The 23,371-nt window shown below is 37.2% G+C and overlaps 1 protein-coding gene across 1 annotated transcript in view; it reads right to left on the minus strand.

The window, feature by feature from the left end:
- Nucleotides 1-23,371, minus strand: part of LOC131816702 (uncharacterized) — a 112,842-nt gene that overhangs the window by 72,663 nt on the left and 16,808 nt on the right. Inside the window, exons 7-15 of the mRNA XM_059149641.1 lie at nt 20,820-20,873; nt 14,041-14,145; nt 13,195-13,248; nt 7,621-7,725; nt 5,533-5,586; nt 4,298-4,402; nt 3,673-3,726; nt 2,281-2,385; nt 804-857 (exon numbers count right to left, since the gene is read on the minus strand). Coding sequence (XP_059005624.1) covers nt 804-857; nt 2,281-2,385; nt 3,673-3,726; nt 4,298-4,402; nt 5,533-5,586; nt 7,621-7,725; nt 13,195-13,248; nt 14,041-14,145; nt 20,820-20,873 — 690 coding nt within the window. The remainder of the gene's footprint in view (nt 1-803; nt 858-2,280; nt 2,386-3,672; nt 3,727-4,297; nt 4,403-5,532; nt 5,587-7,620; nt 7,726-13,194; nt 13,249-14,040; nt 14,146-20,819; nt 20,874-23,371) is intronic.

The raw sequence follows: 23,371 nt of genomic DNA on the forward strand, positions 1-23,371 counted from the left end.
TGGCTCAGTGGGCTAAGCCTCTGCCTTAAGCTCAGGTCATGATGTCAGGGTCCTGGGATTGAGCCCTGCATCAGGCTTTCTGCACAGCATGGAGCCTGCTTCCCCTCCCCCACTGCCTTCCTCTCTGCCTACTTATGATCTCTCTCTTTCTGTTGATAAAGAAATAAAATCTTTTTAAAAAATGAATTCTTGCCATTTTGTAATGATATGGATGGACCTACAGGGTACTATGCTATGCAAAATAAGTCAGTCAGAGGAAGACAATCATCATATGATCTCGCTGATATGAGGAATTTGAGAAACAAGGCAGAGGATCATAGGGGCAGGGAGGGAAAAATGAGATAAAATGAAACCAGGAAGAGAGACATGCCATAAAAGATTCTTGATCTCAGGAAACAAACTAAGGGTTGCTGGGGGGGAGTGGGGTAAAAGGATGTGGTCCTGGGCGATTGACATTGGGAATGGTATGTGCTATGGTGAGTGCTGTGAATTGTGTGAGAATGATGAATCACAGACCTGTGCCTCTGAAACATATTATACCTTATATGTTAATTTAAAAAATTATAAAATAGGGGCACCTGGGTGGCTCAGTGGGTTAAGTGTCTGCCTTCGGCTCAGGTCATGATCTCAGGGTCCTGGGATCAAGTCCTGCATCGGGCTCTCTACTCAGCGGGGAGCCTGCTTCCCCCTCTCTCTCTGCCTGTCTCTCTGCCTACTTGTGATCTCTCTCTCTCAAATAAATAAAAATTAAAAAATTATAAAATAAAAGGAAAAAAATTAGAATATAGAAACTTCTAACTAACCTGTAACAGCTTCTACTGCTTCTATCACATTTTTGAGACCAATCTTCCCATTTGCTGTAAGAAATATCATAATTAGGATGTGGTAAAGTTATAAGAAGATAAAGGAGCTAAATGAAGAAATAGATGCCTGAGCTGGGGTGCCAGGCCTCAGCAATGTTTCCTATCGGATGTCAATTAAAAATCACAAATTCAAAGATAAAATGATGAAGAATCTTCATGATAGCCAAAGTAGAGCATTACACCCCATGCATAGCATTCTTTTGAGCTCAGGGATCTGTCTTGCTAACTGCACCGGTTACACTCTGTCATTAACTAAAGCAAGAGTGCCAAAATTTATGAATCAAAAGACTCAAGAGGAGACCTAACTGCATAATCCATAACCCCTGTTCCTTAGGTCTTCACAAAGTTTCTGAAAGATGTTTTTAAATATAATGAATCACAATAGAGTAAATATAATTAGGAATGCAAGAGCATGAGGCTGGAATGGGGAGGTGACAAGAAAATTGAGCATGTGCAAGTGGAGGAAAGAGGCTAAAATGACAGCAGAAGAATCTGGATATGAGCCAGTTTCCCCATTGTGGAAATTAAGGCTTGTCTAAATTGTGGCTGGTGCCTGGCTCCTTTAAGAATGAAAATTCTCAGGTGGGGACAAAGAAAAACGGTGTGCTGCAATGTGGATTTGGGGTGTTACCTGGAAATATGTGTTCTTACTAAATTCGAAGACTTGGAAATGGTCCTCCTTTATTGATTTATTTTCAAGTGATTTTGTTTGATTTTTCTCTTCCTGAGTTGTAGCCACATGAGGCTTTTTAGGAAAGTGCGACTTGGCCTCAAAGCATAGGGTGTACATATATATTTAGGCCATTGTTAATGAAAACAAAACAAAACAAAAACCCAGCTATCTACCAAACCTCTTATTTCCTCTCATAGTATAGAATTACAGAGGGAAGTGGATGCACAGCCAGATACTATGTTCCTACCATCACCCACCCCACCCCTCCTTGCATTTCAATATAGTCATGTAACTAGTACAACAAAAGAATGGTTATAGAAATGATGTGTGTCACATCTCCCTCCTTTGTGTGCTCTTTTCCTTTTTATTAATTATTTATAAACAATGAAAAGGCCCTAAGAAGGAATCCAAGAGGCAAGAACCTGGATCCCTGTATCACTGAATGGAGAAGAGCCATTGCCTGTCAACCAAGAATACTCTTACCTTGGACTTTCATGGAGAAGAGAATGAAACTTCTATTGTGTTTAACCATGACACATTTTCGTGTTTGTTTTTAAATTCAAATTCAGTTTTCCCTAAATAATACATCCTCTGTTCTTAATTAGGACTGGTTTATCACTATCATTACTAAATGCTTCTATTTTCTTTTGGTATACCCAATATCACTAATTATTGTGCATTATCTGACACCAGCCCCTAAATGTAAACTCCTCTCCAAGGTTCATTACCACCTACAGTCCTCACCGTCAGGTGGCAAATATTCTGTCAGATCTTCATGTTCCATTTCTGTGAGTTCAATTCCCAGGTTTTCCAGAACGTTGTCTAGGTCATTGGCTTTAACCATTCCTTCTTAAGAAACAAACAGGAAAGAATCATGAAGAAAAAATACTACATGATTTCACAAGATTAGTATATATGTAAATATTTTATTTCACATGCATTTAATTTGATAAAAAGTAAAGAGAAACGTATAACTTATTTATATTAGTGAACTGGCGTAAAAGGTAAGCTCAGCAAATCTCCTAAAATGAGATCAAGAACAACTTAGATAAAAATATTCTCGGGTTGGGGGGCGTGGCTGGCTCAGTCAGTAGACTACATACTCTTGATCTTGAAGTCATGAGTTCAAGCCCCACCTTGGACACTGAGATTACACAAAAAAATATTTTGAGGTTGAAGCATTACTGGGTGGTGGGCTGTGATTATGTGTTTAAAGGTTTCAGTTGTACTATCAATTAATACTCATCTATTCAAAGAGAGCCCAAAAGAATACCAATGGTAGGATTGTCCCCATGGGGAATACAGAGAGAATACTGTGCATGTCTGTCCCGAAAACAAAGTCAAGGCATCCGCTGAGAGGGATAGTTCAAGTTTCAGATCATTAATGTTCTGCTTTTGCAATACACAAAAAAGTATTGAAGATAAAAGATTACAAACGTGGATTCATCTCTCAGAGGGAAGAGTATGTCATGCACAACACATTCACCACAAAATTCTGCAAGGAATGCTGCTGACTGCCATTATTCCAAGGGTCTGGGACAGCAGACCAGCCACCTGCAGGAGACGTTCTCATCAAATAATGAGCAGCAAAACCTGCAACCTTTCCTCTCTGCCTTCCTACTTCCCCTTCTTCTTCTTCTTTTTTATTTTTTCCCCTACTTCCCCTTCTTATCTCTTTTTTCCAAGGACTGATAGGAAGAGGAAGTAAAAACGTATCTTGGCCACAATGCCATGCTTCTTTTCTACATTTGTTGTTGCTGCTGTTCTTGCTAACTGGGCTTTGAGTAAGAACATTTTATAGAAAATGACTTGATTCATGCAATAAATGATATTAAAGATCACTCCAAATTCCTTTGTGGTGTTGTTGTTGGGCCAATCCCCAGAAAGACTGCCTATGATATTCTCTACATTATTTGTTGTATAAAGTAGATTTCAGATCCATTCAAGAGAGAATGGATTCCTTGCAATGCTATAGCGTGGCTGATTAGGTAAAAGTTCTGTGTGGTGAATGTAAGGAAATAAAAGATCTAAATGTAGGAATGCAGACAGGATTCAAAACCTGCTAATAAATATATCTGTGTTTGTATTTGTGTTGACAGGTAGCAGATTCTCCTGCTAACCATGGTTCTTAAGTACCTTTTAATGACTTCACCCCATCCAACAATCTTTTCTGATACACCTTTCCAGCAGCTATAAGAAAACAGCGAAAGCACAGTTTATATCCAAAGCAAAAGAACATGGACAGTCACAGGGTTATTGGGCAATTGGGCAATTCCAGTTAGAAAGCTTTTTACTCTGCCTGGGAAGTTGTTCCATCTTTGCATCAAATAAAAATTATTTTGGGAACAAGAGTACAGTCTGTTGACAAAAATGTATACAGAGCTGAGCAATCAAGAAGACTGATGGAAAGAATACTGTGCAGGAAAAAAAAATCACTAGTTCTCTGGGTCCTTTTCCTGTTGTTTTTTTCTCCTATTCTCTCACTCCCCTCAATTTCCTTCCTTTCCCTTCCTATCCTTTGGCCCTCTCATGAGAGGGAAATGGTAGCCTTATTATAGTCTTCATCAGCTCTGACGTCAATATCTCAGTGGAAGAAATTGGTGACCCCTAGATTTAATCTGTATGTCAGTGAGCTTACCTTTTTAAAAAATCATTTCCAGTATTTTATGGAAGAAATAAAGAGACAACACTGTAGAACTGCCTACAATGACCCCAGAATCCAGCTCCCCAGAAAGGCTACCCTGGCACTCATATGGCTCACCGTCAATTGGCACAATTTGTTTCAGCTTCAAAAATTCCTCCTCGGTGAGCTCGATCCCCATGTTTCCCAGAACTTCTAGTAGGTCATTGGCATCAATCTTTTTTCCTTTCAAAAGACAGGAATATCAGTGCTTGACAATTTGTAATCTAACGATTCCAAATAATGACAAAATGATCACTTTCAACTTGGAAGTAGTAAATGGGTAAAATGAGACTCATACAACTACACAGAATTACAGAGAAACCACAAACAGAATACAGGTCCTTAATGTCATAAAAGGAATACTCCAGGGGCACCTGGGTGGCTCAGCAGGTTAAGCATCTGCCTTTAGCTCAGGTCATGATGTCAGGGTTCTGGAATCAAGCCCTGCATCTGAACTCTCCACTCAGTGGTGAATCTGCTTCTTCTCCCACTGCCCCCTCCAACCTCCTCATGCTTTGTCTTTCTCTCTTTTTCAAACAAATAAATAAAATCTCAAAAAAAAAAAAAAAGAGGAATATCTCAGCAATGGATTTGTGTCCATCTAATGCAGCAGAAGTAAAGGTTGCTTTACTTGGCCTGCAAATTAGAATAATGGAAATAATGTAAATTTATATTTTGGCAGGGGAATTTAGGATTACGGGGAGAGTCTAAATTATATGATTTTTCTCTTTATATATCTGTCTAGGTGTGAGGTTTTTTGAACATTGGTGAGGTAAATTATATTATTGCCTTACTAAAAATATTTCTGCCAAATTTCTTTTTTTTAAAGATTTATTTATGTATTTGACAGAGATTACAAGTATCTGCCAAATTTCTTATCAAAATAGAGAAATTTAATTATATTTTAAAATTTTAAGTTGTGCAGATAAGTACAGTATAGGATCCTCAAAATAAGTATATGATGAAATATAATATAAAGATTAAATATTACAGTTTGGGCAAGTTGAAATGGTATTTTTAAGATGATATAATTATTTTTGGTTTTTAGTTCCCATTAGTTAGCATATATTGTAATATTAGACTCTGGTATACAATATAGTGATTTGTCACTTCCAAGCAACTCCCTGGGCTTATCACAACAAGTGCATTCCTTAGTCCCCATCACCTATTTCATCCATCCTTCTGCCTTCTTCCCTCTGGTAACCATCAGTATGTTCTCTATAGTGTAGAGTCTGTTTCTTGGTTTGCCTCTCTGTTTTTTTTCCCCATTTTTTTAATAAAATAGTACAATTTTATAGTAACTTGCCACTCACCAGAAAAAGCATTCAATGCATCCATTAATTTTTTCATTTTAATCTTCCCATTATCTGTTAAGAAACACATGTAAATCAAACACAGATATAACAGATATAACACAGATATAACACTGACACTCATTAGTGCTATGAAAGACAGTATATTGGGGTGTCTAGGTGGCTCAGTGGGTTAAGCCTCTGCCTTTGGCTCAGGTCATGATCTCAGGGTCCTGGGATCGAGCCCCGCATTGGGCTCTCTGCTCAGCAGGGAGCCTGCCTCTCTGCCTACTTGTGATTTCTCTCTCTCTCTCTCTCTCTCTCTCTGTCAAATAAATAAATAAATAAAATATTTTTTAAAAAGAAAATATAATTACATTCTAATATTTTATCATATATTCATCTCTACCATGAGCCAGAAGTTCTAAAATATTACTAGAGCTTTAATTCATTGGGTTGTAGGAAATTAAACGTCTGACAGTTAAGGATGAGATATAAAATTAAATTACATTTTCTGTAGAGTCTGCTTCATGACTCCTGTGCATTTGAGAACTCTCTACTGTTTACTTCAAGCACAAAGAATAGGATTTACAATTTGGGTCTGCTATATATTAATGTTGGTATTTGGCTGTTCTAATGATCTTTGTATGTAATAAGCTGATACTTAGAAGTTCTTGACTTTTCTTTGACAGAGTTTCTTACTCCTTTATTCTATGTAAGTAAAAAAAAAAAAAAAACAGGAAAACACCTCAGTGATTAGCTTGAGGTAATTTTAAATGTAGAGATTCTGTATATTTTTAAATGTATACTATTAACTTTAAAAACATTAACATGAAAGCATATTACAAAGACAGAATTAACTCAGAAATTTAGGATACTATAGAATCTCAGATTTACTTTTCTTTATTAGACAAAACACAACTAAGATATTGCATTTGCATAAAAAATTATTTTTTGTCTAATTGTAGATGACAAATATTTAAATAGAAGCTTCATGTTATTTTTGTTCTTTATTTTCTTCTGGCTCTAAAAATATAGAGCAGGCTATTATTCATTTTTTAAAAATTTGTTCAGATATAATTTACATAGCAAACAATCAAATCATTTAAAGTATACAAATGGAACGTTTTCAGGATATGCACAGAATTCTGCAACTATCACCACAACCTAATTTCAGAACATTTTCATCATCACAAAGAGAAACTTCATTAGAAAACAAATAAAAGAAAACAAAAACCATACCATTAGTTTGCAGTTCCTACCTACTGCCCCTCCCTCAATAATAGGCAATCACTAATCTGTGTCAGGGAAAATGTCAGAAACAACTACTAAGTGTCAATATATTATATGAAGAGATAATTTCTGAAATCCGAACAGAAACACTAATATGTAGTAATATAGATTTAAATGTAGATTTACATCTATTCTGGACATTTCATATAAATGGAATCATATAACATATCATCTTTTGTGATTGACTTGTTTTACTTAGCATCATATTTTCATTAGTCCACTGCATTTCAGCTCTAATTCAGCTTTAATTGTATCTCAGAGTTTGTTTCTAATTCATCAAGGGAGATGGCCAAGAACAGATGGCCTTTAGATCATGGACTCTGAAATAGGGAGTAGAATATGAGACAGCTTCATAAAAAGGCAAAATTCTCTATATTAGAGCCTGCATGTTTGAAGACCCCTGACTCTGAGGAAGTGAAGAGTACTATCATATGGCTATGAAATGTGTCTCTCAAGTTAATAATCTCCCACATTTTCTCTTTTATTTTCCTATTGCTTTTGCATTAATCTCCTTCCAGACTGTTTTTCACGTTATTTTGTCCATAATTACTTGTTTTTCCATCACTTTTTATGAGTCGCAATTATAGGATTTATCTGTGTTTTCAATGTTTCTTTGGATTCAAAATTTAAAAGGTTGATACTACATGTTAATAAAATGACAAGAAAGAATATTACTTTATTTTTTTTCTGAGCTCATTCTTAAGTTTCTAATAAATTATCTTCTTACTGGCAAATAAATTTTTTTCAGAGGTGATTTTATAGGAGCTCACACCTCAAGTTGTAATTAGCAGTGCAAAAATTTATATGCTTACTCACCATCAACAGGTAGGTTCTTTATCAAATCATTACTTTCCATTCCTGTGAGTTTCATTCCCATGCTTTGCAAAGCAGTGTCTAATTTGGCGACATCAACAATCCCTCCTGGGGAGAAAGAGAAAAATAAAAGCAAAATTGAATATTAGAATGTGATGAAAGGTATAAATTACTGTGTGTTATAAATAGAGGCTACACCTTAAAGAATAAGGTTGACTGTCTATTCAGTTGTATAAAAACTGTCAGTAATAACGGTGAAACTGGCATTTCCTCCACTGAGTTTTTTTTTTTGGGGGGGGAGGAATCAATTTCTATAATTAGCTATTAAGGGTTGTGGCACAACTTCAAGACTATTTACAGAAATAGAGGAAAAAAATTCATATGCTGCTGTAGGAAAAGTATTATATTTGTTTCTTTAACGGAAATTCACATGGGGGAAGCTTGGGTTGCTCAGTCAGTTAAACGTCTGCCTTTGGCTCAGGTTATGGGATCAAGTCCTACATTAGGACTGCTTCTCCCTCTGCCTCTGCCATTTTCTCTCCATCTCACATGAATAAATAAATAAAATCTTTTTTTAAAAGTTCACACGGTTCTTTCCTCTGAATACATTTTCCAAAAAAATGTCTAATAATTCTGCTCATTTTTTGTTAGTTTATGAATTATAGGGATACAGATTTTTATGATGACATCACTGACACCTGTGTATCTCATCCAGCTTTGTTAATAAACAGAACAGATAACAATAAAAATATCTTCCATGTTCCTCCTCATTCCCCATCTTTCCCCACCTTTCCCAGGGTGACTTCCTGACTTATGTAAGTGTTTATAATGCCCATGCATGTTTTACTGGCATATGTTAAACAGTTTTGTAGAACTTTTTTAAAAGATTTTATTTATTTATTTGAGAGAGAGAGAGAGAGCATGAAAGGGGAGAAGGTCAGAGGGATAAGCAGACTCCCTGTGGAGCTGGGATCCTGATGCAGGACTTAATCCCGGGACTCCAGGACCATGACCTGAGCTGAAGGCAGTTGCTTAACCAACTGAGCCATCCAGGTGCCCCGGTTTTGCAGAACTTTTAAAGTTTATATAAATCATATCACATTGTGAGTTTCCTTTTGCCACATGCAATTTCATTGAATTCTTGTTTTTTATATTTGTCCATGTTGAAACACGGGACATTTTCATTTATTTTATTTATTCATATATATTTTTAAAGAGAGCATGAGAGCAAGAGCAGTGGGTGGGGGGCGTACAGAAGGAGAGGGAGAGAGAGAGACTCTCTAGCAGACTCCATGCTCAGCATGGAGCCAGATGTGGAGCTTGATCTCATGACCCTGAGATCATGATCTGAGTAAAACCAAGAGTTGGATGCTTAACCAACTGAGCCAACCAGGCTCAGTTCATTCATTTTAAATACTATTATTCTACTATAATATTATGCCATCATATACTTACCCATTCTCCAATAGATAACATTTAGGTTGTACCCAAATTTTTGCCATTACAAGAAAACATTGCAACATACATTCTTGTAAATGTCTCTGTTGATGAGGGTAAGAATCTGAGCAATATATTTAGGAGTGGATTAGTTGGAGTGGAATACATATATTTTGAATTTCTTGAGATTTTATCCAGTTGCTTTTGAAAGTGCTACTATTAATATTAGCAGTGTACAAGAATTTCCATTGCTCCATACTATTTCCATAGCTTAGGGTGGCTTGACTGTTACAATTATGGTACATTTGAGATCCGTGAACTAGTATTTTATTGTTGTTTTAACTTAGACTTCCACGATTATGTGTGAAATGAAATACTTTTTATAAGTGATTGGCCCCACAGAGATCTCCTCTCTTGCCCAATGTCTGATCTCATATTTGTCCACTTCAATACTAGTTGTTTGGCTTATTCTTATGGATTCTGGCCTTTCTAATGAGTGTGTAGTGGCATCTCATTATGGCTTAATTTGTACTTCTCTAATGACATAAGGTGTAGACATCTTTTCCTATGTTTAATTGCCATCTGTGTATCTTCTTTGGTGATGATGTTATTCAGCCACAAAAAAGAATGTGATCTTGCCATTTGCATTGACATTGCTGGAGCTACAGAATATAATGATAAGTAAAATCTGTCAGAGAAAATCTTTGGCCTTTTCTTAAATCGAGGGTATTCAGTCAGTCTAGTCTACTAATAAGCCCATCGAAGGCATTCTTCATTTCCGCCATAGTGGTTTTGATCACTAACCTTTCTTTTACTTCTGTCTTAGGATTTCCACCTCTCTACTTACACTGTACATCTGTTCTTGCCTGCTATCTACTTTATCCATTAGCACATTAATTATAATTGTTTTGAATTCCAACATCCCTGCCAAATTTGAATCTGTTTCTAATGCATGCTGTCTCTTCCATTTGCGTTTTTTACCTTTTACAATTCTTGTGATTTTTTTTTTCCACTTTTGTGATTTTTTTTTTCTTGATAGCTTCTCATAATGTACTGGGTAAAAATAACTGCTATGAACAGGTGATCTGATGGTAAGATGTATGGGGAAGGGAAACATACTATAATCCTATGATTAAGTCTCAATCTTTTCACAAGTCTTTGCCTCTGGACTGTGAACATCACATGTGCTATGCCAAAATGTGCTTAAGTTGGGTATTTCCCCTCCCCCAGGTCAGTTAGGGTCTGATAAAACCTCAGAAGTTTAGGCTATGATTAAATAGTTTCTCCTTTTTATGAAGAACAGAACACTCTGGTGCATTTCAAAACTGTTTCTCCCCCCGCCCCCATCCCGCCTACATGCCAGAAGCTTCTTGAGCTTCTTCTTCAATATTCACTGTGAGAACCTGGTTGAGATCCTAGCAGTAAAACCCACAAAAGCATGGGCACTTCCTCTATGACCCGGTACCCTACAAATTTTTGATTCTTAGACTTGTCCTCACTGATCCTCTAGCAATTCATCAATTACAGTTTAGGTTCAGTCCTGCCACTGGTTCTCAGAGAGGCTTCTGCTCAGTAAGTTGTGGTTTGCATGTCTTTCCCTCCTGTTTGGGTGACACAGTTTCCCTGTGATCTCATTTCTCATATGGATCCAAGAAGAGTTGATTTTTAAATTTGTTTGGCCTTTTGCTTACTGTTAGGACATAGCGGCTTACTATTTCATCTAAGTTAACAAACTTACTGACATGTGTTTATTCATATTATCCCTTATTACCTGTTAAAGCCAGGTATCTTTTCCCGCTACTTAAATATATATATATATATATATATATATATATATATATATATATATATATATAAAATCTTTTTTTTTTTTTTTACTATTTTAACCATTTCTTCCCAAATCAAAAGTCCCTACTCATTAAACAATACTCCCCATTCCTCCCCACACCCAGCTTCTGTCTCTGTGGATTTAACTACTCTACGCATCATACATAAATTGAATCAGACAGTATTTGTCTTTTTGTGATTGGCTTGTCTCATTTAGCAAAATATCTTTGAGGCTCATCCAAAATCTCCTTCTTTTGAAGGGTGATGAACACATAGATTGATTCCATCTCTTGGCTCTTCAATAGTGCTGGATATACGCTTTAGGATATACACAATAGTCTAAATGTGTGTGTACCTCCAAAATTCATATGTTGAAAACCAAATGCCCAAAATGACAGTAAAAGGAGTTGAGGGAAATTGGAAGGGGAAGTGAACCATAAGAGGCTATGGACTCTGAAAAACAACCAGAGGGTTTTGAAGGGGTGGGGGATGGGAGGTTGGGGGAGCCAGGTGGTGGGTATTATGGAGGGCACGTATTGCATGGAGCACTGGATGTGGTGCAAAAACAATGAATACTGTTATGCTGAAAGGAAAAAAAAAAAAAAGAAGTGGGTCCTTTGGAAGGGGCTTAGGTCAGGAGGGCAGAGCCCTTCTGAAAGAGATTAGTCTTTATAAAAAGTGCCCCAGAGAGATCCTTGCCCCTTGCACCCTGTGAGGATACAATGAGAAGTCGGCAACCTGGAAGAGGGCCCTCACTTGACCATGCTGGCACCTTGATCTTGGAATTCCAGCCTCCAAAACTGTGAGAAATGAATTTCTGTTGTTTATAAGCCATCTAGTCTCTGGCAGTTTGTTAAAGCAGCCTGAGTGAACTAAGACATATACCTAGAAGTGAAATTGCTGAATCATATAGAAATTTAATTTTTAAGCTTTTGCGGAGCTCCCATATTTGTTTTCATAGTGGCTGTACCAATTCACATGCTCACTGCCAGTGTACAAGGCTTCCATTTTCTCCACATTCTCACTAACACTTGTTATATTCTGTTCCTCTTTTGAAAGCAGACATCTTATGGAGTCTGAGGTGGCATCTCATTGTAGTCCAACACAAGTCTAATTGTTACTCATTTGTGGGTAGTCAGAATGCATCCTGGTTGCATTCTTGGGGGGTTTTTGTTTTGTTTTGGAATTGTGAATTCCTTATGATATGATTAAGCAAAGACCTCTTAATTACCATTTAGGATTCATTATGTGCCCTGTATTTTAGAATCCCTGTCTTTCAACAATCACAAAAAAATTACCAACTATTAGGTCTTCAAATTAGCATTTTCCTTCTTTCTCTCTGTTAGCTCTTTGTACTACTATTGGATAAACTGGCAGATTTCCCACTTTGACCCTCATGTCTCCTCCTCCTTCCTATTTGTAATCTTTGTGTCTCTATGCTGGAATCTTGGCAATTTTTTCAGAGTTTTATTCCAGTTATCTAATTAATTCTTTGGTTATCTCTAATCTGTTAATGATACCATTGTGTTTTTTAATTTTTCAGGCTAGGCTTTTCATTTCTTGAAATTTTATTTTGACTCCTTTCAAATCTACTTTTTCCTGTGGTAGTTTCTATTTTTTTAAAAAATTATTCCCATTTTTGTTTTATGAATTTAATCATTTAAAGTGTACTTATTTTATAGTCTATCTAAAATATTTGTATTATGGGAAATCTTTTGAGTTCAGTCTTTTTATTATATATATTGGTATTAATTGGACATAGTTTTTTTTTTTCATATCTTTTGTAATTTTCTATTTCAAGATCATTTTAAGAAAGGTTTTATAGGGAAAATCTTACTGACCATGATATGAGAGTGTATTTCTTAAACTCCAGAGTTACTACAATGCTGGTGCTTTTCGTTAATTTTTTTTGTGAGTTTCTGGGTCATGAAAATATGAACTGGAACCAATGTGAGCATAGGGTCATTGTCATGAATTTTCAAAGAAGATATTTCTTCATGATCTTAGAGTCTGTGACTATACAGATAAACTTCCTTTTATCTACTTGTGCTGATTAGATAGATTTCTAGTTTTCCATTTCATTAGGAGTAAAGTTATTCAAAGTCCTACTTTTAAGACTTCCATCTTAAGGTTAAAGAATGGTACAGGAGGCCATTTTGTAAGATATATACAAAAAAGATCTTTGGAAAAAACATTAATATGGTTTTGCACACACATGCATGGTGGCAGGAATATAAATTAAGTGTGAAAAAGTCTCTTTATCTGCTTTTCAGCTTCAGATTCATCTCCTTTTTCATTATACTTATTACTTACCTTTAAGAGTTTTCAAACCATCCATCACCCTATTTTGGTACACCTTTCCAACAGCTGTAAGAAAGACACAAATCAGACCACATCAATGAGAGATTAAATGAGACATTACGAAAGCCTTAATTTTAGAAGACATCATAATTTACCCCAGAAAAGGCCTAATTTAATTTTAAATAACCAAAAAATGTAACAAGTAGAGAAAATTCTGTCTCCTGCTGGAGGAGAAAGTTTCTATGCTGAAACACCCACATCTTAATTGTTACTGCTGGAGCTCTACTATGCTGAAACACACACATCTTAATTCTCTATGTCTTCCTTTCATGCCTCCATTTTCCTCTTAGTATTTTCTCATTCTTTTTCCTTTCCCATATGTCCCTGTTCATTCTTTTTTTTTTTTTTTTTTAAGATTTTATTTATTTATTTGACAGAGAGCACAAGTCGGCAGAGAGGCAGGCGGAGAGAGACGAGGAAGCAGGCTCCCTGCTGAGCAGAGAGCCCGATGTGGGGCTTGATCCCAGGACTCTGGGATCATGACCTGGGCGGAAGGCAGAGGCTTTAACCCACTGAGCCACCCAGGTGTCCCTCCCTGTTCATTCTTGAGAATGCCTTCTGACTGGAATCAGAAGTTAGAATAGGCACTTCCTTGACTTAATACAAGGTTAATTTTCCTGGCTGAAGGGTCCAAAGATACTATAAAGTTACACAGCTGGGATTACTTCTTAAGATAGAACTGCATGATTCCTTCTAATCCTCTTTTTCTTTATAAAATGGAGATAATTCTGGAAGTTTGCAAAAAAGAAATACACATCTAAGTTCCTTAAAGTCTACATCATTATTTTAAATGCTCACCATCAACTGGCAGATACTTCTTTAGTTCTAAGCACTCCTTATCTGTGAGCTCTATCCCAGTTTTTTCCAGAATACTTTCAATATCACTGACGTTAACTTCCCCTCCTTCAAAGAAATGAAAGTACATGAAAAGTTCAATATGACCTAAATATGAAATATGAATATCCAAATTATGAAAAAATTATTTATTTATTTGGTAGATATTCAACAGCTGTGAACAAAGTAGCAAGAGACTTTGCGCCATCAGCTATCATGGAAACAGAATTGTTCCCTTAACCCCCCAAAATTCAATATCTATAATTTAATTTACAGAGTAAAGTAATTTAAACAAGATATAAGTGGCTTGGGGATTCTAAGTTATTTAAAATATCACAGGGACGCCTGGGTGGCTCAGTTGGTTAAGCAGCTGCCTTCGGCTCAGGTCATGATCCCAGCGTCCTGGGATCGAGTCCCACATCGGGCTCCTTGTTCAGCAGGGAGCCTGCTTCTCCCTCTGCCTCTGCCTGCCATTCTGTCTGCCTGTGCTCACTCTCTCCCCCTCTCTCTCTCTGATAAATTAAAAAAAAAAAAAAAAAAAAAAAAAATTTAAAAAAATAAAAAAAAAAAAAAAATTTAAAATATCACAGATATTTATTTAAAATTCAGTGTCTCTGTTATTCCCTTAATTATGAGTGATGTATCTGATTTTACTTAACTACTTAATATGTTAATCCATTGTAATATGCATTTGCTTTTGAGAACATTTAATTCTATTACAGAAGTTAAGTACATTAGTTCAAGTTTGTAGTTTATAAAACATGGGCTAAATCTTTTAAGATGTTTGCAGTATGGATAAGTAGTATTTAAGTAAAGGATATGTAAGTTAGAAAGGAATGGAAGGACAGAACAATATCTAATGTTCATGGGGCATTAAATATACATGAAGAACCTCTTCACTAAATTTATCTGTTAGACTAAATATATAAGAAGCTCTAAATATTTATGATACTCTAAAATTGCTTGAGACACTAAAAGAAGCACTAAATATTCAAGATATGATAAATATTCATGAGACTCAATATTCAAATGACTTTAATTTGGCAACTCATTGGTGATACCCATTTAGGTCTTATGTGTCCTCTGCTCAAGGAACACAAAACCTATGGCTCTTCAATGGCCTTAATGACAAGCTACAACTATTATCTAGAGGTACTTGACCCTGTGTCTTTCTGAAAGAGCAAGTCTGTATCATTGGCTAGAGCACTTTCCATCTGTGGGCCCATCTGCTTAAACCTCAACACTGGTCCTCATCACCACATCACCAGCAGAGAAAATTAATGCTGTTGAACAGAGAGAGACACAAAACTTACTATGCACCTTGTGCATCTTAGATTCAGGTAGTATGGTCTTTCCATTCACCATACCCGAAATTTGTTAATTTATTCTGTAATCACCCCTTCACTACTTGCTGTGTGTTTTAAATTATTTAATAAACTGTGTGATTCAAACATTTTAACTGGGTTCTTGAGCCTTTCTGTTCTGTGATCTCTAGGTTAACTTGTTGGGTAGTATACTTTGAGGCTATAATTGCAGCAAGTATCTTTTCATGATACTCAGATATTCATAATTGAAGTATTGTTTGGAATAAATCCCAGAGAATAAAGAATTTTCTATCAAGGCATTGCACTGAAGTAAACAGTGTAAATAATCTAAAGTTAAAATTGCATATCATTTATCATGTAAACAAGGACTCAGAGTAAAGGAGGGTGTTAAAAGTAATTAGTTAAGGAGGAGGGGCAAGATGGCAGAGAAGCCCACATTATAAGATGGTCACAACTGGCAACCACCCATGACAGACAGTGTTTTAACTGGTCCCCTAAAGTGAGCTAAATATCTACTAGAACACTCTGAAATCCATGAAATCAGACTGAGAGACAAGAGTTTACACTTCTGGATCTCTATGGGGGCAGAAGATATCAGTGGAGCGGTAAAGTGGAGTGGGAATGCTCAGACTGACATTGGAGAATAAACAGAAGGGGGAGGGAGCCACCAGGAGTGACCCATTGGAAAGTATTACCCCAATACAAAAGTGTCCTGTGATTGGGGACCAGTATTAACTAGGAGTCTGATTAAAAGCACTCCAAAAAGAGCAAAAGATCTCAAGGGACAACCTGTGGAATCTGTCGGTCACTAGCATGGGTCTAAGCCCACATTATAAGATGGTCACCACTGGCAACCACCCATGACAGTGTCTCATGGGGCCCTCAGCCCATGGTCCCTGAGCACGGGGTATTCTGCTGCTTGCACCACTGCTTGGGCTGGGTGCACTCCCGCCCCGACACAGGACAGCCCAGTGTGAACTCCAGTTGGGATCCCTAGGCCCACAGACTTCCACAACCTGTATGACTGCAGGGTCTGAGTGCACCCAGCCCCCAACTGAGAGAACCCAGTGTGATATCCAGTCAGGGTCCCTCAGCCTGCAGACCTCCACAATCTGCACAGCTGTGGGGTCTGAGCATACCTGGTGTGGGTCTGGACCCCAGGCAGCAGTCCCAGCAAAGGCAGGCACCAGAAGCAGACTCTTTGGACCAGTATCGCTCGTGGTTTTAGTGCCATGGGGGTGCAGAGACAAGTGGGGGCTTTGTTTGACCTCTGGGATGATGGCTGGGGTGCACACCACCTGTGTGAGGTTGCACTGTTCAGCAGAGTTTGCCGTGGGGGGGGGGGTCTGTCTGTGTGTTCTGGACCACCCAGAGGGGAACATCTGAGGCTTCTCTCTGAGGCAGAGGTCTGGGTGCAGACAGATTCTTTGCTCTGACCCTCTGAAAAGCCACAAAAAGCCGCCAAAGAACAAAAAGCCCCGAAGAACAAAAGGCTGAAAAACCTGTTTCCACAGAGCCCAGCCCCTTCATAGGAGGAAGGAGACTCAACCCAAGCAAGATTGACTGGAAAACAATGCAGCAGGCCCCTCCCCCAGAAGACAAGCCAAAAGAACAAGAGGACAACCACCACAGGGTCCCCATAAAACTGTAAAACCCCATCATCAGGAAAACAATATATTAAGCTCCCAGGTACACCTTGCCTGGATCGTGGTTGATATATTCAGCTATACATCCCCTCAACCACCTCTCACCAAAATGACTAAGAGGAGGAACACCCAACAGAGGAAAAATTCAGAGACTGTACCCTCTGCCATAGAGCTATTGGATATGGACATAAACAGTATGTCAGAAAGGGAATTCAGGGTAACAATTATCCAGGCAATGGCTAGGTTGGAGAAGACCATTAGTGGCAATATAGAATCTCTAAGGGGAAAAGTGAGAGCCAATCTGGCAGAAGTTAAAAATGCTATCAATGAGATCCAATCTAATCTAAATACTCTAACAGCTAGGGTAACCAAGGCAGAAGGTCAAATTAGTGACATAGAAGACAAACTGATAGAAAAGAAGGACCAGGAGGAGGCATGGAACAAAGAGCCTAGAAGCCATGAAAACAGAATTAAGGAAACAAATGATGCCATGAAACATTCCAAGAAGAAATAATACCTATTCTTCTAAAGCTGTTTCAAAAAATAGAAACAGAAGGAAAACTTCCAGAACCTTTCTATGAAGCCAGCATTACCCTGATCCCCAAACCAGGCAAAGACCCCATCAAAAAGGAGAATTTCAGACCCAAATCCCTGAATAATATGGATGCCAAGATTCTCAACAAGATCCTAGCTAATAGGATCCAACAGTACATTAAAAAGATTATCCACTATGACCAGGTAAGATTTATCCCTGGGATGCAAAGATGGTTCAACATTTGCAAATCAATCAATGTGACAGAACAAATCGATAAGAGAGATGAACCACGTGGTCCTCTCAATTGATGCGGAAAAAGCATTTGACAAAATACTGCATCCATTCCCGATTAAAATGCTTCAAAATATAGGGATAGAGGAAACATTCTCAACTTCATAAAATCTGTCTATGAAAAACCCACAGCAAATATCATTCTCAATGGGAAAAGCTGACAGCCTTCCCTTTGAGATCAGGAACACGACAAGGATGCCCACTGTCTCCACTGTTGTTCAACATAGTACTAGAAGTCCTAGCAATATCAATCAGACAACAAAAAGAAATAGAAGGCATTCAAATGGCAAAGAAGTCAAATTCTCTCTCTTCACAGATGACATGATAATTTATATGGAAAACCCAAAATACTCTACCCCCAATCTACTAGAACTTATATAACAATTCAGTAATGTGGCAGGATACAAAATCAATGCACAGAAATCAGTTGCTTTCTCATACACTAGCAATGAAAAAATAGAAAGGGAAATTAGAGAATCGATTCCACTTACTATAGCACCAAGAACCATAGGTACTTGGAATAAACCTAACCAGAGAGGTTAAGGAGCTGTACTCGAGGAACTACAGAACACTCATGAAAGAAATTGAAGAAGACACAAAATGATGGAAGAGTATTCCATGCTCATGGATCAGAAGAATAAACATGGTTAAAATGTCTATGCTGCCAAGAGCCATCTATACTTTCAATGTCATCCTGATCAAAATTCCACTGGCATTTTTCGAAGTGCTGGAACAAACAATCCTAAAATTTGTATGGAACCAGAAGAGATCCTGAATTGCTAAGAAAACGTTGAAAAGAAAAAACAAAACTGGGGGCATCATGTTGCCTGGTTTCAGGCTTTACTACAAAGACGGAGCATGGTACTGGCACAAAAACAGACACATAGACCAGTGGAGCAGAGTAGAGAGCCCAGATAGGGACCCTCAACTCTATGGTCAAATAATCTTCAACAAAGCAGGAAAAAAATATACAGTGGAAAAAAGACAGTCTCTTCAATAAATGGTGCTGGGAAAATTGGACAGTTATGTGTAGAAGAATGAAACTCGATCATTCTCTTAAACCATACACAAAGACGAACTCAAAATGGATAAAAGACCTCAATGTGAGGCAGGAACCTATCAAAATCCTAGAGGAGAACATAGGCAGTAACCTCTTTGACATCAGCCACAGCAACTTCTTTCAAGATATGTCTCCAAAGGCAAAGGAAACAAAAGTGAAAATGAACTTGTGGGACTTCACCAAAATCAGAAGCTTCTGCACAGTAAAGGAAACAGTCAACAAAACAAAGAGACAGCCCACAGAATGGGAGAAGATATCCACAAATGACACTACAGATGAAGGGCTGATGTCCAAGATCTACAAAGAACTCCTCAAATTCAACACTCAAAAAACATAATCATGTCAGAAAATGGGCAGAAGTCATGAACAAACACTTAACCAAAGAAGACATACAAATGGCTAACAGACACATGAAAAAATATTCTTCATCATTAGCCATCAGGGATATTCACATCAAAACCTCATTGAGATACCACCTTACACCAGTTAGAATGGCCAAAATTAACAAGAGACAAGAAACAACAAGTGTTGGAGAAGATGTGGAGAAAGGGGAACCCTCTTACACTGTTGGTGAGAATGCAAGTTGGTGCAGCCACTTTGAAAAACAGTTCAGGGCGCCTGGGTGGCTCAGTGGGTTAAGCCGCTGCCTTCGGCTCAGGTCATGATCTCAGGGTCCTGGGATCAAGTCCCGCATCGGGCTCTCTGCTCAGCAGGGAGCCTGCTTCCTCCTCTCTCTCTCTCTGCCTGTGTCTCTGCCTACTTGTGATCTCTCTCTGTCAAATAAATAAATAAAATCTTAAAAAAAAAAAAAAAGAAAAAAGAAAAACAGTTCGGAGATTCCTTAAGAAAATAAAAATAAAGCTACCCTATGACCCTGCAATTGCACTATTGGGTATTTACCCCAAAGATACAGATGTAATGAAAAGAAGGGCCATAAGTACCCTCAATGTCAATAGCAGCAATGATCACAATTGCCAAACTGTGGGAAGAGCCAAGATGCCCTTTAACAGATGAATGGATAAAGAAGATATGTTCCATATATACAATAAAATATTATGCCTCCATCAAAAAGGATGAATATCCAACTTTTGTATCAACATGGACAGTCTGAAGGAGATTATGTTGAGTGAGATAAGTCAAGCAGAGAAAGTCAATTATCATATGGTTTCACTTACTTGTGGAACATAAGGAATAACATGGAGGACATTAGGAGAAGGAAAGGAAAAGTAAATGAGGGAAATTGGAGGGGATGATGAAGCATGAGAGACTGTGGACTCTGAGAAACAAACTGAGGGTTTTGGAAGGGAAGGGGGTTGGAGGGAGGGGTCAGCCTGGTGGTGGGTATTAAGGAGGGCACGTATTGCATGGAGCACTGGATGTGGTGCATAAACAATGAATCTTGGATCACCGAAAAGATAAAATAAAATTAAAAAAAAAGTAATTAGTTAAAACTAACCTACCTCAGTGGTAAGCCATAACTGTCTAGAGAAAACTGGAATGTAACATCACTCTGAAGTAAAACTCTAGGCTATGAGTCTGCAAACTTTTCTATAAAGCAAGATAGTAAACAATAAAAAATACTTTAGGCCTTGTAGGGCATATGGTCTCCATCACGATTCATCATACTGTAAAAGCAGCCATTAATAATACATAAACTAATGGGGGTGGATGTGTTCCGAAGAAACTGTTTACAAGACCAGAAGTAGATTTGCCCCAAGGGTCGAAATTTGCCAATCCATATTCTAACCAATTAAATAGAAATACTTCCCCAGTAAAATGGTAAAATGGCAGAGTAAAAAGACTATGGCATGATGTTAGAATAGAGCATTAAAAGAGAATTTAATGTAAGAATTAGGATCTTAGATTCACAGTAACTATTTACTAACCTGTAACATTGGTCACTGCATCCATCAGTGTGCCGAGTTCAACCTTCCCATTAGCTACAAGGAAAGCCAAAACAAAGTAATAATGCCAAAGACTCGTATATGAAACAGACAAAAAATAGGGTATATTGGGAAATAAGGGATCAAACTTCATTAGCTCCGCTGCTTTTTTGGATTCAACTATAAGGATACAAACCCTAGATATGAAGACTTAACTCTACATTAGTTAAGGGAGAGTCCTGTTGCTTGGACAAAATGGACTTTTGAATGTACCTCTTGAATTTTAAGGCTGCTCTCTTGAATTTTAAGGCTGCTCTCTACCTCACTGGCAGGGTGAAAGGTCCCAACAAGTTATTTGGCTGTGTAGGAACTTCTCAACTTTGGTTCAGCTACATTTGTCAGACAAGTCTGTGAGGACCCCCTTTCTTATGTTCCTATGTTTTCCTAACTTATCTTTCTTTAGTTTCTCTATCACAACTATCTTGGGATTTCTCATCATATAAATTAGTGATCTGTTTCTTCTATTAACACTATACATACTTGTTCATAAAAATAGGTATGTATTTCTCGTTAATCTGAAAAGAAAGGTATATATTTCAGATAGTTCCCAAACTGGAAGGACTTACGGTAACGTAATAGCTAGTTACAAAGGAGACTCGGCAGTTCACTGAAAGCTGATGGGTTAATAAAAAATTCTATGTGATGAATTGAATATACAGACTTATTCTCCTATGTCCTAAGCCTTTATGAAGTCATTATGTAACACTATGGATCATATTTTAAAAATATAATGAGTCATAAAAATGAAATCAACTGAAGAAGAATATTATGGCTTATTGGGAATAAATTGAAATTAGGATGGTTCTGAGGGGGAATTTTAAGAGAAGGCCAAGTTTGTATTTGTGTTTTAATTATGAACAAGTATCCTCTTGTACACTACTGAAATTGACTAAGAAGTTGCTGGTCATTTCACAATGAGTGTATTTTCTGTCAAAACTTCTTTTGAAAACAGAAAACTATATGAGTGATGATGAGGAAATAGTCTTTCTGCTTTGATAACATTTATACTAAGGATCTGGAGCCCTCTGGTTACAGACTGCTCAATTGAAATATTAGAGGCCTAGCATATATTTGAGATTCCTCTTACAGACTTTGTGTCACTCCTTTATTCCATTCATTCTTCAATATTTATTGCCTCAAAAATATAAATTGATGTAGGCATGGTTCTTGCCTATGAGAATATCACAGCTTATAAACAAACAAAAGTGATATAAAGATATTTATTTTTTACACAATATGATAAGTATATAATAATATATGTGTGTATAAAATGAATTTTAAACTAAGAGAGAGGGTAAATAAAGTGACTTCTATGGGTCAGGGAAGCTCTGGAAATGATAAATTTTGAGATTAGTTTTATAGGTAAGAATTAGCCTGGTGAAATATGCCTAAGTGTTTTTGTTGTTTTGTTGTACGTAGAAAAGGACAGTTGGATATCAAATTAGATGCTATGGTATAAGTATTAGATAACAAACAGGATTTGTACATTTATTGATTGAAAGAAATTTTATGTAGTTACCTACTAAATTTTCAGGTACCATATTAGGCACTAAAAAAATTAAAATGTGTTTAATAATAAATTTAACATAATCTAAGTTTTAGAACAGCTCAGTCTCTGGGTGAGAAGGATTAGTTTACTATAGTAGAGGAGGTGGGTTGACATAGAGCAGACAACAAAACCAGGAGACCCTCCTGCTAAAATTCATCTACTTATAGCCACTGCTTTCCAACAGGTTGAGAAGCGTCTTCTATAAAAACCCTGAACCATGCCTATAACCAATACTATGGTTCATATGCTTCAGTGTTGGAGACCAATATGGATGCAGAAAATAATACTAGATAAAGCTAAAAGAAAAGCAAGGGTCTGATCACTATGAAATAGTTAGTAGTCCTAATTGATAGGACTTGGTATCCAATGAGATGTGGCACTAAGAAAAAAGCTGGAGTGAAAAATGATACCAATTTTTAAACTTGTTTTACTAAGAAACATGATGGTGTCCCCAACTGAGACAGGGCATGTATAATCAGGAGACAGTTTTTGGTAGATATTTTTAAATATAATGAATTGAGATATAAAGATCTGAGGCTTTGTTGAGGAAGAATGAATTTGGTAGCTAGAATCCAACAGGAATTTGAATATGGGCATCTGAATTGGCAAAAAAGAAGTCAAACACTCACTCTTTGCAGATGATAAGATACTTTATGTGGGGAACCCAAAAGACTCCACCCCAAAACTGCTAGAACTCATACAAGAATTCAGTAATGTGGCAGTATACAAAATCAATGCACAGAAATCTGTTGCATTTTTATACACCAACAACAAGATGGAAGAAAGAGAAATTAGGAAGTCAATCCCATTTACAGTTGCACACAAAACCATAAGATACTTAGGGATAAACCTAACCAAAGAGGCAAAGAATCTGTACTCAGAAAACTATAGTACACTCAAGAACACTCAACTGAGGAAGACACAAAGAAATGAAAAAATGTCCCAT

The sequence above is a fragment of the Mustela lutreola genome, chromosome 15 (genome assembly GCF_030435805.1).
Source record: "Mustela lutreola isolate mMusLut2 chromosome 15, mMusLut2.pri, whole genome shotgun sequence".
Lineage (NCBI taxonomy): Eukaryota > Metazoa > Chordata > Mammalia > Carnivora > Mustelidae > Mustela > Mustela lutreola.